At 49.4% G+C, this 15,342-nt stretch overlaps 2 protein-coding genes across 2 annotated transcripts in view; both read left to right on the plus strand.

Annotated features, from left to right (window-relative positions):
• The first annotated feature begins 1,485 nt into the window (after positions 1-1,485).
• Positions 1,486-3,091, plus strand: LOC108796299 (E3 ubiquitin/ISG15 ligase TRIM25-like). The gene has a single exon (XM_018567759.1). The coding sequence runs from the start codon at positions 1,486-1,488 to the stop codon at positions 2,956-2,958; it is 1,473 nt and encodes a 490-aa protein (XP_018423261.1). The 3' UTR covers positions 2,959-3,091.
• A 6,431-nt stretch (positions 3,092-9,522) lies between these two features.
• Positions 9,523-15,342, plus strand: part of LOC108796282 (E3 ubiquitin/ISG15 ligase TRIM25-like) — a 6,695-nt gene continuing 875 nt past the window's right edge. Inside the window, exons 1-2 of the mRNA XM_018567746.1 lie at positions 9,523-10,405; positions 13,923-14,189. Of these exons, the coding sequence (XP_018423248.1) occupies positions 9,523-10,405; positions 13,923-14,189 (1,150 nt within the window). The remainder of the gene's footprint in view (positions 10,406-13,922; positions 14,190-15,342) is intronic.

The following is a 15,342-nucleotide window of genomic DNA, read 5'->3' on the forward strand; positions in this document are numbered from 1 at the left end:
CGGAAATCCATGAACTCTGAATATAGCACCTGAACCCTATTAAAGAAACCCTATTTGGGAATGCCTTAGACCTGTATGTGCAGTAGATCAGGCCTTCTTAAACTTTTTCCACTCGTGACCCCTTTTTGACCGAGGACATTTTTATGTGACCCCAGCGTCGGACGGTCCTCCCTAAATCCCCCCCCTGCTGCTGTGGAGGGATGGTCGGCCACGGTCTCTGTCATCACCAACTACACCCCCTTACCTTTACCTCCAGCAGCTGTGCTCCGCTTCTGCTGGGTTAAAAAAAGCTCCACCCCTGGAAAAAAATCCTTCCTGCGTGCACGTGCTCAGAAAGGTACCAAGTGCAAAAGGGGGCCCGCGACCCTGACAATTACACTGCACATATTAAAGTATAATTAAAAAAATCTTGCTTGGAGCACAGGCCTCCACCGCCGCCTGGGCCCCTCACACAAGTACTGGCTGTACCCCACTGATGGCTGCCCTGGCCAGGGATTTGGATTGTGACCCCCCCATTCACTTGTGCGACCCCCACATGTGGTCGCGACCCACACTTTAAGAAGTGCTGCAGTAGAGCACCTGTAGAATGTACACTAGAAAAACTGGCATTACCTGCTTCTGTATAAATCAGAAAATCAGAGTTAGGAGCATTGAAACCTCGCTGACCAACCACTAGGAGGTTTGTAGCCAGTGGTGCATACTGGGAGAGGGCATACATATTCAGGAGTCTTACCTTGACCCTTCTGCCTGAGGGAGGTAAAGCTGGTGATTGTCTGATCCTTCTAGGCCTGCTGCCTGAGGAGGGTGACCATGTGCTTTGACTGAGACCTGGGTGTGAAACTTGGGGATGGACATGCCATAAGGGAACTTCAGCCTGTGTAAGGAGCCCAAGAAGCTGGGTAGAAGCTTGGTCCTTCACTGAAGTATGGAAACTTCTCTCCAAGGATTTATGAACTGTGACATCCCCCATCTCACAGTCAGGAGGTGAGTCCACAGAATGCTGGGTCGGCTTGAAGGTTCTTTATCTGTGAAGGCTGTACATGCTTTTCCACTTTGTTGGAGTCTGTAGGACCAGGAACTTCTCTCCAAGGATTTATGAACTGTGACATCCCCCATCTCACAGTCAGGAGGTGAGTCCACAGAATGCTGGGTCGGCTTGAAGGTTCTTTATCTGTGAAGGCTGTACGTGCTTTTTCCACTTTTTTGGAGTCTGTAGGACCAGGGGTGCCCTGTGCCCTCAGCTCCAAAGTTCTTAAATAAATTCCCCGCAGACAAAGGATCAGCAGCGTAAAAGCCGGTCAATTGGTCGCCACTAGAGGGACAATGCAGTGGCTTCACGAGGCTGGGTGGCACTCGGGGGCGGGGACTGGGTGACACCCTGCCGTGACATCATCAGGCACGCGCGTGATGTTGCCGCAGATGCACGGTGGTCTGCCGTTTTTGACGCCTGCCGGCGGCCATCTTGGTGATGGACGCTGGCAGAGAATGGATACACAGGAGGGGTCTGGAGGTTATTCCTGTCCTGAATGCAGAGAGAAGTTCCAGGAGCGGCCTGCACTGCAGAGGAACATAACACTGCGTAACATTGTGGAGAGTTTCCTGTCTGCTCAGCCAGATCAGGAGGAGTCCGGGGTCCTCTGTACTTACTGTATTCACATTCCTGTGCCTGCTGTGAAATCCTGTCTGCTGTGTGAAGCTTCTCTGTGTGACAACCACCTGAGAGTCCACAGCAAGTCAACACAACACGTCTTATGTGACCTCACCACTTCCCTGGAGAACAGGAAATGCTCCGTCCATAAGAAGATCCTGGAGTATTACTGCACTGAGGACTCTGCCTGTATCTGTGTGTCATGTTGTCTGATTGGAGGACATAAAGGACATCAGATGGAGTCACTGGATGAGGCCTCTGAGATGAAGAAGAAGAAACTGAGGAATGTTCTGCAGAATCTGATGACAGAGAGAGAGGAGACGGAGAAAAGAGTCCAGAGTCTGGAGGAACACAGGAGGAAAGTACAAGGAAAAGCAGCCGGTGACACAGAGAGAGTCACTGCTCTGCTCAGAGACCTCAGGAGACGTCTGGAGGACCTGGAGAAGAGAGTCCTGAGTGACATCTCCGGGCAGGCAGAGTGGGTCTCCCTCTACGTGTTGGATATGATCCGGGAGCTGGAAATAAAGAAGGACGAGCTATCCAGGAAGATGCGTCACATTGAGGAGCTGTGTAACATGACGGATCCACTGACTGTCTTACAGGAATCAGACACAGGTGACTTGTGTGATACTGAGGATGGAGATGATGAGGACAGAGAGAGACATGATAGACTCCTCCATGATGGAGGGGATCTGGATGTGGCTGGGATCACACACACATTAGACACAGGTATATCTGATATCATGTCTGGGGTAAATGTATTCTTCTATATACAGGAAGCTGAAGACATATTACTGGATGAGAACACAGCTGGTAATGATCTACAGATATCAGATGACAGGAAAACTGCAACCAGGTCAGATAGAAACCAGAATCACCCAGAAACACCAGAGAGATTTCAGTATTGTCAGGCGTTGAGCAGTCGGAGTTTCTCCTCAGGGCGACATTACTGGGAAGTGGATGTCGGGGGGTCAGATGAATGGACAGTCGGGATGTGTTACCCCAGTATAGAGAGGAGAGGAGATCAGTCAGTGATTGGAGATAATAAGAAGTCCTGGGGTTTAGTGAGGTGGGGGGATGATCAGTACTCAGTGAGACATGGCAGGAAGGAGACCCCATTACCCGGCATTGTCTCCAGTAACAGAGTCAGGATAGATCTGGATTATGAGGCCGGGTGGATCTCCTTTTATGATCTGTGTGACCCGATCCAACTCCTCCACACCTTCACCACCACCTTCACTGAGCCCCTCCATGCCGGGTTATGTATATGGGGAGGTTGTATAAAGATATCTGGGGGGAATCAGATGTGAGAAATCTGCCCAGAGACTGGTGACATCACAGGGCGGAGAATCTGATTGGTGGAATCCTCAGCCAATAGGAGGGATCAGAGGACAGGAAATGACATTACTGATATATAAGGCTCTGCAGGCTCTGGGCTGTCATCTCCATCCTCAACTTCACCTAACTATGTAGTAGGGATGCACCGATATATCGGCCGCCGAAACATATCGGCCGAAAATTGCACTTTTGGCATAATGACGAAAGAGCCATGTTTCGGCCGATACATCGGCGCATCCCTTGTTTCTGTTCTCCCCGCTGGCCGCTGTTCCAGCAGGAGAAAAGAAAGTGACAGCCGGCCGAGCGCTGCAGGACGAGAGCGCTGTGAGCGGCCGGCGTCTCTCCTCCCACACCGCTCAGCCGCCTATCACAGTCCGGCAGAGCGGTGTGGGTGCGGAGATATCGCTGTCACAGGAGGCTGGGCTCTCCTCTCTACACCGCTCGATCAGCCTCCTGTGACAGCGTGTCAGAGAGAAGAGCGGGTGATCAGTGGTCACTGAGTGTTTGTAGATAATTGAGGATATGGTATGGTTACTGTATCCTCATTTATGAATGAATGGGAGTGATCTACATCAGTGCTCCCCAACCTTTTTATCGCCGTGGACCAGATAACGTTTGATAATTTTACCGTGGTCCGCTGAGGGGGGGACGTTATGCCGAGTAGAAGTTGCGGAGCGTCGTGGAGAAGAATGAAGAATGCCGGTCTCAGCCAGAGAAGGGATCATAGAGATAATCCTGGAACCCCGTGTCACGTGTGAGTACACTGCCATCCACTGGCAGGATAGTGAAACACATTCTTCTATGACTGGAAAACATCCTCCATGTACCGAAACTGACCGGCAATGAACGTGAGCCACACACATCACAATCTGATTGTACAATCTCCTCTACATCCACCACCAACTATTCAGCACAAGGACCTGACTGGGTACAGACTGATGGGATGGATCAGGGAGGTCCTCATATCACACTGTCTGGGCAAATCCAAAGTGATGGAGATAAAGCGAGGAGAGACTGACGACGTAACCCGACAATTGTTACAACCTCTGACCGTCTGTATACCGGACAGGAGACCAAAGCGTGACATCACAGCACCGGCTACAACCAAGGAAAAACACAATGATAAGAAGTCACAGGGTGCCAGCATGGAAGGGAAGCACTGGAGACATGAGGGTGAAGGGAAGGAGAGAATGAGCATGAAAGGGAAGTACTGGAGACATGAGGGTAAAGGGAAGGAGAGAATGAGCATGAAAGGGAAGCACTGGAGACATGAGGGTAAAGGGAAGCAGAGAATGAGCATGGAAGGGAAGCACTGGAGACATGAGGGTAAAGGGAAGGAGAGAATGAGCATGAAAGGGAAGCACTAGAGACATGAGGGTAAAGGGAAGGAGAGAATGAACATGAAAGGGAAGCATTGGAGACATGAGGGTAAAGGGATGGAGAGAATGAACATGAAAGGGAAGCATTGGAGACATGAGGGTAAAGGGATGGAGAGAATGAACATGAAAGGGAAGCATTGAAGACATGAGGGTAAAGGGAAGGAGAGAATGAACATGAAAGGGAAGCACCAGAGACATTAGGGTAAAAGGAGAGAATGAACATGGAAGGGAAGCACTGGAGACATGAGGGTAAAGGGAAGGAGAGAATGAACATGGAAGAGAAGCACTGGAAGACATGAGGGTAAAGGGAAGGAGAGAATGAACATGGAAGGGAAGCACTGGGGACATGAGGGTAAAGGGAAGGAGAGATGAGCATGCAAGGGAAGCACTGGAGACATGAGGGTAAAGGGAAGGAGAGAATGAGCATGGAAGGGAAGCACTGGAGACATGAGGGTAAAGGGAAGGGGTGGCTGAAGCCTGACTGACAGACTTTACCTTACAAAGGGAGGATAGTGACACAGAGGGAGAATGACCCAGAGCAATACATTCCCGGCCCTCAGACCTCAGCTCACTCCTTTCTTGTGATGAGGTTAGGGTCCGGTTGGAGAAAGGCCCCTCCTCCTCTGACGCTCAGGCTATCAGGCCAGGATAGCAGCATGAGGTCCGCTGCCCACCCCGCTCACTGTGGCAGGAACACTGGCGCTGTGGATGTCTGATGGAGAGTTGGGCCTCCTTGGCCTTTCCTGGTAGCTCCTCCAGCCTGCGTTCTGTCACTTCAGGTCTCTGGTCCTACACCCCTGGTCCCCGACTAGTCCTAGTGGCAGCCCGATCCTGGTGGTGATATGACACTTACGCACTTCTGGTCCGGCCTCACAATCCTCCGCCCGGCAGTCCCTTGGAGAGTGATGAGAACGCAGACAATGATCTTGACCACGCAGCACTGCAATGCTCAGATCCTCCCTGGTCACAGGTGACAGTCCTAATGCTGCTCCTAAAAGTCCCGCTACAAATCCCAGACCGCCTGCAGGTAAATGAAGAGTTTCCTGGCTGACCTCAGGTATAGGCCCCAATGCTGTACACAGGGTGAGGCTGACACATCAGGAATGGGGGGCGCAGGGGCCACAGAAAGAATGGACGAGGCAGCTGTAGTCAGGAATAGTTACAAATGTCTGAGCCGGTCCCCCCATCAGGAGAATCCGCCCTCTGAAGTCACGCTGAAGTCAATGATCCATTCCGGCTGTGAGCAGGTGAAAAGATCCAAAAGGGAGACTGAAGATAATCCAGAGGTGAGTCCAGCGGGCAGTCCTGAGGTAACTGCTGACCCCGCCCACTGACAGGAGTGACTATAGAGGGGAAAGGTTACACTCATTGGTCAGCTGTTTTCCCGCCAAAAGTCTGTCACCAATCCTGTGCTCAGCTGACTGAAGGTCTGTCCAGCAACTGAGGTAAATCTTCCTAGCAACAGCAAGCAGCTTGTAACCTGAAAGACAAAGCAGAAAGAACCAGCAAAGCCGGCCCAGAGAGACAGGTACATGACAGTCACCACACACCTCTATTTTAGTATAAATAGGTTTAAAAAACACATGGGTGATAGGGGCCACAATCCCATTGGGCCACTTTTCTTATTTTGCTTTCGTGGCCTAACAGGAGCCACGATGCAAAGAAATGACTGGGAGGTCCTCCTCAGAGATATACTGGAGGCTGTGACTAGGAGTAATACCTCGTTAGTAAATCTTACAAGTAACGTGCAAGGTCTGAAAGAGGAAGTCCAATAAGTTCCCAACCTAAGTTATCTTATTATCTTTTTTATAATTTACCTCTCTGACTGTTCAACAACACGGAGCACGCACAGAGGAACATAGACCCCGGCGTAGTGCTGTGCTGCACCACGTCAGCCTTTGATGGAACACCGCCATCGATCGGTGTGTTTCGCTCCCTTCGGAGGGGGGGCCCCAAGGTACAATCTTGCACCAGGGCCCTTTGTTCATTAGGCCCACCACTGTATCAGAGACGATTAAAGATTGGGACGCTCCACTACCAATAGACAAACATTCAGGATGGAGGTCCTGGAAGCAATCTCTACATGCCTCAGATGGAATCCACATACCACGCTGCTACACTTCAACCTCCCTTGCTGCAAGTCAGAGAAGAGAGAGTCACATCTTCTGAGATGCATCTACTGAGGCCATAGCAGCTGTCACCTACCTCAAGGTGAGAGACCCCTCTAATCACACCCATGGGGGAGGGGGGGTCTCTGTTTGGGAAGGATAAGTTGGCACCTAAGCCTGAGCACACAATTCCTAGGCTTGGACTCTGTGGGTCTGTGCTAGCTGTAGAAGTTGCAGACTTCATACTGCGTGAGCGAGACATTCAGAGAGAGGACATCAAGTTCTACACAGACAGCAAAGTTCCTCTGGGCGACATCTACAACCAGACAAAACGCTTCTATGTCTATGTCAGCCACCGTGTAGAAAGGATCAGGTGCAGGGCCCCGTATTCTCACCACTGGTGGCCCCCAGGGACAAAGGCTGCATTCCTGATGGCCGCAGAGGCATTAGGAGGTGAGGCTGGTTGCTGAGCAATCACCTGTGCCTGCCCCTGTTCCTCCCCTCTTGTGCCTGCGCCTCTCACAGCCTTTTATAGAACACAGGCAATTCCTCTCCACGCTGACTGACAGCAGAGGCGGAGCTAAGGCGGGGCTCCAGCTGTGTGCTTAAAGGGACCTCCCCCTGGCATAGAGTGAGCCAAGCTGAAAGGATCAAGCTGCTGAGTGTGAGTAATAACCCTTTCTGTGCTGGGATTGCTGCCCTGAGACTCTGTGAACTTAACCCTTTTCTGTGCTGGGATTGCTGCCCTTAGACCCTATACATTTACGCTTTCTATGCCGGGATTGCTGCCCTGAGACCCTGTGGACTTAACCCTTTCAGACCTAGTTCCCACCTGGCCGTTTTACAGCGCGTAGGAAGCGTAGGAGCTTCTTTGGGGCGTATTTGCCGTGTGTAACCATTGGGATACAGCCAGGTAGCCCTCGGAAACGCGTGCTTGACGTGCGTTTTTTTTGCCGCGAATCGCGGTAAAATCGTGTGGCACGAAACGCGCGACAAACGCGCATATTCTATACGCCTAGGTGTGAACCCAGCCTCAGTTACGGAATTGCTGACCTTAGATCCTATGGACTTAACCCTTTCTGTGCCGGATTGCTGACCTTAGATCCTATGGATTTAAACCTTTATGTGCCGGATTGCTGACCTTAGATCCTATGGATTTAGCCCTTTATGTGCTGGATTTCTGACCTTAGACCCTATGGACTTAACCCTTTCTGTGCCAGGATTGCTGCCCTTAGATCCTATGGATTTAACCCCTTCTGTGCTGGAACTGCTGTCCTGTGAATTTAACCCTTTCTGTGCTGGGATTGCTGCCCTGAGACCCTGTGGACTTAACCTGTTCTGTACCGGATTGCTGCCGTGAGTCTTTATGGACTTAACCCTTTCTTTACCAGATTGCTGTCCTTAGACTCTGTGAACTTAACCCTTTATGTGCTGGGATTGCTGCCCTTAGACCCTGCAGACTTAACCCTTTCTGTGCTGGGATTGCTGCCCTTAGACCCTGCAGACTTAACCCTTTCTGTGCTGGGATTCCCGCCCCCGAGAACCTATGGACGTAACCCTTTCTATGCCGGGATTTATGACCTGAGACCCTGTGAACTTAAACTTTCTGTGCTGGATTGCTGCGCTTAGATCCTATGGATTTAACCCTTTTTGTGCTGGAAATGCTGCACTGTGAATTTAACCCTTTCTGTGCTGGGATTGCTGCCCTGACACCCTGTGTACTTAACCCTTTCGGTGCCCAAAACTTCTGCCCTTAGACCCTGTGGACTTAACCATTTCTGTGCCGGATTGCTGCCCTGAGACCCTATGTACTTAACCCCTTCTGTGCCAGGATTGCTGCCCTGAGACCCTATGGACTTAACCCTTTCTGTGCCGGATTGCTGCCCTTAGACCCTGTGGACGTAACCCTTTCTGAGCCCGATATCTGACCTGAGACCCTGTGGACATAACCCTTTCTGTGCTGGGATTGCTGCCCTGAGAACCTGTGTACTTAACCCCTTCTGTGCCAGGATTGCTGCCCTTAGACCCTATGGACTTAACCCTTTCTGTGCTAGAACTGCTGACCTGAGACCCTGTGTACTTAACCCCTTCTGTGCCAGGATTGCTGCCCTGAGACTCTGTGAACTTAACCTTTCTGTGCTGGGATTGCTGCCCTTACACCCTATGGACTTATGCTGCCCTGTGACCCTGTCCTCCTAATCTGGCTGTGCCGGACTACACTCTGTATGTTGATCTCTTTTTAAAAAAAAAAACTCTTTGCCAAAGGGTGCATACAACTACTCTTGCTCTCTGTGTGTGTTCTGTGTCTCCCACATCCTCTGTCACTTACAGCAATGCAAAATAATACCATCAGCTACAGAGGACTACAAATCCCAGCAAAACATTATACAGCAATGCAGAATAATACCATCAGCTATAGAGGACTACAAATACCTGCAATACAGTATACAGCAATGCAGAATAGTATATTAATTTGCTACATACTCTGTGCTGCTGCTAGGTTTCGGGGTGCCGGCCTGATGTCTCCAGCGGAGAGTCAAATAATGAAGAAGTGGAAAATGTTAATTATCTGTTAGGTTATGAATGAACATTGGAGTTCCCAGTACAGATCACTTCCAGGTCATTCACAATATGAGGAGATGGTTAATGTTTATGATCTCCTCAGTTAGGAATAAACATTGACATGCTCACTACACATCAATTCATCTCCATTCACAATATGGAGAGAGGCAAATCTTTATTATCTCCTTAGTTATGACTTGTCCTATTACAGCCAAATACATCACCTTTGTGTTCCTTTGTCTGTGAAATGTGCTAATGATATGAAGGGAAATTCCTGACACAACGTTTCCACAGATTATTAAATGACATTTATTCTTCCTCAGATATGGAGATTATTGTCAGGAATCCTCCCATGCATTAGCTGTGTTCTCTGTATAAGGATTCCTATGAATACGAGTCTCAGCCTCGCCTTTGTAGGCGTGTACAGAACCCGTCACACTGGTTAAGGAGTGTCAGAGACTTTCACTTCCCTCTTCTGGTCTCAGCGATGGCGTCTGGTAATCTGAGAGCTGAGCTGGAATGTTCCGTCTGTCTGAACATTTATACAGATCCTGTAACCCTGAGATGTGGACACAACTCCTGCCGGGACTGTATTGGTCATGTGCTGGATACACAGGAGAGGTCTGAAGGATATTCCTGTCCTGAATGCAGAGATGAGTTCCAGGAGCGGCCTGCACTGCACAGGAACATAACAGTGCGTAACATAGAGGAGAATTTCCTGTTTGCTCAGCCAGATCAGGAGGAGTCCAGGGTCCTCTGTACTCAATGTATTCACACTCCTGTACCTGCTGTGAAATCCTGTCTGCTGTGTGAAGCTTCTCTTTGTGACAATCACCTGAGAGTCCACAGCAAGTCACCAGAACATGTCTTATGTGACCTTACCACTTCCCTGGAGAACAGGAAATGCTCCGTCCATAAGAAAATCCTGGAGTATTACTGCAGTGTGGATGGCGCCTGTATCTGTGTGTCCTGCAGCCTGGAAGGAGCACACCACGGGCACCAGGTGAAGATGTTGGCTGAGGCTTCTAAAATGAGGAAGGAAAAACTGAAAACTGTTCAACAAAAACTGATGACGGAGCAAAAAGAAGCTGAGAAAAGAATTTACCAGCTGCAGAAACACAAGAGGAAAGTGTTGGAAAAAGCAGAGGGGGAAACAACAAAAATCACAGTCCTGCTCGGAAACCTGAGGAGACGTCTGGAGGACCTGGAGAAGAGAGTCCTGAGGGAGATCTCCGGGCAGGCAGAGCGGATCTCCATCCCCTTTATGGATATGATTCGGAAGCTGGAAACAAAGAAGAACGAGCTGTCCAGGAAGATGCGTCACATTGAGGAGCTGTGTAACATGACGGATCCACTGACTGTCTTACAGGAATCAGACACAGGTGACTTGTGTGATACTGAGGATGGAGATGATGAGGACAGAGAGAGACATGATAGACTCCTCCATGATGGAGGGGGTCTGGATGTGGCTGGGATCTCACACACATTATACACAGGTATATCTGATATCATGTCTGGGGTAATTGTACAGGAAGGTCCAGGCACACATGTCTATCCACATTCTAGTACAAAGGGCAAAGGTCACATCACTGCTGAACCATCCAGGTCACGTCCCCGACCCACCCCCACCATACAACGCTCATACCTCCAGGCTGGAGGACATAATATTGGGGCTGTACAGCAAACATCGGGGGTGTCGGGGGTTACAGACATATTACTGGATGTGAGCACAGCTGGTAATTATCTACATATATCAAATGACAGGAAAACTGCAACCAGGTCATTACAGAGTCAGAAACGTCCAAAAACTCCAGAGAGATTTCGGTATTATTCTCAGGTGTTGAGCAGTCAGAGTTTCTCCTCAGGGCGACATTACTGGGAAGTGGATGTCGGGGGGGAAGATGACTGGACAGTCGGGATGTGTTACCCCAGTATAGACAGGAGAGATCAGTCAGGGATTGGATGTAATAAGAAGTCCTGGGGTTTGCTAAAGAGGTGGAGGTTTTATAATCAGTACTCAGTGAGACATGACAGGAAGAAGATCCGATTACCCGGCAATGTCTCCAGTAACAGAGTCAGGATAGATCTGGATTATGAGGCCGGGCGGATCTCCTTTTATGATCTGTGTGACCCGATCCAACTCCTCCACACCTTCACCACCACCTTCACTGAGCCCCTCCATGCCGGGATATGGGTAGGGGAAGAAGGTTGTATAAAGATATCTGGGGGGAATCAGAGGTGAGAAATCTGCCCGGAGACTGGTGACATCACAGGGTGGAGAATCTGATTGGTGGAATACTCAGCCAATAGGAGGAAGCAGTGGACAGGAAATGACATTACTAATTTATAAGGCTTGTCAGGCTTCGGGATATTATCTTCATCCCGATCCTCACTTCACTACCTCGTGTGTCACTGACCAGGAACAAGCATGCAGGAGTTCAGATGATTCAGACATCACTGGCTGCATGCTTGTTCCGGTTCAGTGACACATCATGTAGTGGAGTCAGGATCGGGATGACAGTCCTGGAGCCTGCACCTTTAAGATGTATCTATAATTCTCAGTTCTGGATGGAGTGGGGGGGAGGAGTAGAACCTCTGTCACATTTTTACTGCTATCCGGGGCCCCGATAGGGAGATTTCCCCTCACTTCCTGTCCTGGTGACAACATTTTACCGGATAGGAAATGAAGGAAAATCTACACCAGGGACACAGACAGAAATAAAAAGTATTTTCTGTGGTGGGGAAGGCTGGAACCTCTGTCAGGTTTTTATAAAGAAATATCCGGCACTCCTTACACACTATGGGGGGATTTACTAAGACCGGAGCAGACAGAATCTGGATCAGCTGATCACAGGAACCAATCACATTCCATCTTCAGCTTCTTCAGTGAAGCTGTGAAAATGAAAGCTGGAAGCTGATTGGTCCAGATTGTGTCTGCTCCGGTCTTAATAAATTCCCCTCTATATGTAGTAAATCCGAGGTGTTAGTAGAATATATTTGTGGAAGCCGCACGGCCCCGTCACCCCTCCCCTTCTGTATATGGGAATATTGATCAATGATTGGATATAGATATAATGATGGGACGGACTACAATCCCCATTCTCCCCTTCAGTCCCGGCACCTCTATGATCCTTATGGGGCAGAACAATGGTTACATCTCCTCTATGGTCCTATTCATGTGATAAAGAGAAATCCTTCTGATCTGCGTTACTAATGATGAGATGACATCACTAAGTGCTTCTATGCTCATGTTGAGTTCTTTCTAGAATAACAGGCTGACTTGCTGGAAGGACTTTACAGAAAGATGTGATTAGAACAAATGGTTGTTCTCCGGATCCTTGGAATGTCTTGTTGTAGAACACAGTGACAGTTGGTCTCCTTGTTCTACAATGAGGTATTTGGGGGTCTGGAGGCGGGACAAGCTGATGAGGTGTTCTGAGATGACAGAAATGAATGTCTCTTGTAATGAATGATGTGCTGCTTGTACACATTCTTCACTCAATTATGTCATAGGTCACATGTTTATGTTTGGGGGCGGTCCTCCATGACAACTGTCCAGGATTGGAGGTCAGATGAAGAGGTCAGATCCTTGGTCCACCCGCCATGTCTAATGATATTCGTGTCTTCATCTCTCTACTTTCTCATCTTTACTTTTACTGTGTAACTCTTCTCTTCTAAATAAACTTTCTGAACCTTCACCGTGATCTCAGCTTGTTGGTTTCCTCATCACATCCCACAATATCTTTGTCATGAGTTGTCATAGCGATGGGACACACGGGGCAGATTTTGGGGTCAAATAAGACTTTCAGTATGAAGTAGGGAAGGGTTGTAAGTAGTGTTTCATTTTTGTGTCCTGTGCCCTGTTCTGGAGAAGTCCATTATTTCCTGTCCCAGAGACACTACAGGAAGTGATTACAAATTTCTACAAATTGAGGGGAAATCCTCTCCTAGTGAGTCGTCACCAGAACAGGTGTCCCCATTGGAAGAATTTCCCTCTATTCCTGTTCTAGGAAGGGATTTCCCATCACTTTCTGTCTTGGGGACGAAGGTCATCAGGACACATAGAGAGGGTGACTCTCCCCAGACACAACCACAGATCACTATAAAACCTGACAGAGGTTCTAACCCCTCCCCACTCCATCCAACACTAGAAAATAAAACATTTGGGCTGTAAATAAACGTTAACACTGAAGATTACATTTCATCCCAAATCTAATCATTGATATGAAGCCCCCACTGATCCCAATACTTATAGATGGGCAGATATGTCCCCAAGAACAGCAGACAAGGAGATATCTGACCTTCAACTAACAGTCCACCGTGACTATCACCAACATTGGCAGAGGCGCATCACGTGTGGCACTTTCGATCCTTCAGTCTTCTCCACATTAGGATCGTCATCCACAAGCTGGAACATCGTCCTCCAACTGTCCCATCATCCCCTCCGGCCGTGCAGAGAAGACATTATCATTGGTGGCCATGATCATAATCAGAAACATCTTTTCCTTCCATTGTGCCGTCTATGGCCAAACTTAATCTCCACCGAACTCCGTAACCCTACACATGGTTGGGACAAGGTCATCCAGTGTGCAGAGTGACAATGCCAAACTGTACCCCCCTCTCCCGGGTTATGACTCATGAAGGCTGTATGGTGGACACAATTGGGCAAAGTGGACCTTGCCCTAGTCAGTCAGTGATGCCGCCGTTCCTCATTCACAGCTCCGCCTTCTACCCCTACAATACATTATATTCCATGTGTTGGGCATTACCATCCATCAGAACCTGAGCAGCTTCACACTATGAAATAGTAATAGGCAGGGCCACCATTAGGGGGGGCGATACTCATGTGAGGGGCCCGGGCAGCCTGAGGGGCGGGGACCCTTTCAGGGGTATCAGCCATACAGGTGCAACATGAGGAGGTGGAGGTGGCCGGGCTCTTGCAGTGCCGGGCTGGATCGGAGGAGACTGGGCCCCAGCAGTGGCGGAGGAGGCTGAGGAAAGAGGAGGTGGGGAGCGAAAGCACAGCAGCTTGCAGGCACACTCTGGGGCAGCGCTGGGGCCTCGGCTGGGAGGAACGAGCAGCAGACACTGGATTTCAGAGCCCACCACCTCTCCCTGCTGCATGTGTTCCCACCGCGAGGAGAGTCAATGGAGGTATGTGCCTTGAGTCACATTGTTTGTAACCCTCTGTAACTGATGGGATTGTTCTGCATTTATGTAAAAAGTATTGCTGGGAGTTGTAGTCTTCTATAGCTGGTGCCATTCTGCATTGCAGCAGTACAGAATGTCATCAGCTATAGAGGACTACAACTCCCAGCAATACTTTATACAGAAATGCAGAATGGTAACGGCTATAGAACCACGACCCACACTTTAAGAAGCAATGCAGTAGAGACCCTGTAAGATGTACTCCAGAAAAACTGATATCACCTCCTTCTGTATAAATCAGAGTTAGGAGCATTGAAACCTCCCTGACCAACCTCTAGGAGGTGTATTGCCAGTGGTGCATACTGGTAAAGGGTATACATATTCCTGATCTGATCCTTCTAGGCCTGCTGCCTGAGGAGGGTGACCATGTGCTTTGACTGAGACCTGGGTGTGAAACATGGGGATGGAGATGCCATGAAGGAACTTCAGCCTGAGTAAGGAGCCCGAGAAGCTGGGTAGAAGCTTGGTCCTTCACTGAGGTATGGAAACTTCTCTCCAAGGATTTATGAACTGTGACATCCCCCATCTCACAGTCAGGAGGTGAGTCCACAGAATGCTGGGTCGGCTTGAAGGTTCTTTATCTGTGAAGGCTGTACGTGCTTTTTCCACTTTTTTGGAGTCTGTAGGACCAGGGGTGCCCTGTGCCCTCAGCTCCAAAGTTCTTAAATAAATTCCCCGCAGCAGCGTAAAAGCCAGTTAACTGGTCGCCACTAGTGTGAGTGAGAGCTTCATGGTCATGATCCTATGTGGTCAATGACATCAGCCGGCATCCGTGGCCAAGGAACTCTCCATTGTGAGTGGTAGCACGGAGAGAAGATTGTCGTGTCGGTGAAGACTCACTCATAATGATTGACAATGGATCTGCCACTGTTAGGATCCAGAGCGCCTCCAGGTGGCACTGGAGCTGCAGGGCTTAGCTCCAGTGCCACCTGGAGGCTCTCTGGATCCTAACAGTGGCAGATCCATTGTCAATCACCTATGGGTGTCTCCCAGCTGCCAGCACTTATCCGTCACCTGGTACTTCCTGGGAGGGCATTCAAACCCTCCCTGCAGTCAGGACTATGGCTCAGTATCCTGTTGTTATTTCCTGTGTATCCTG

The sequence above is a fragment of the Nanorana parkeri genome, unplaced genomic scaffold (genome assembly GCF_000935625.1).
Source record: "Nanorana parkeri isolate BGI_ZX_2015 unplaced genomic scaffold, ASM93562v1 scaffold1088, whole genome shotgun sequence".
Classification (NCBI taxonomy): domain Eukaryota; kingdom Metazoa; phylum Chordata; class Amphibia; order Anura; family Dicroglossidae; genus Nanorana; species Nanorana parkeri.

Bases quoted from the DNA above. Each gene is read 5' to 3' on its own strand.
- LOC108796299 (XM_018567759.1), top strand. From the start codon at position 1,486: ATGGATACACAGGAGGGGTCTGGAGGTTATTCCTGTCCTGAATGCAGA.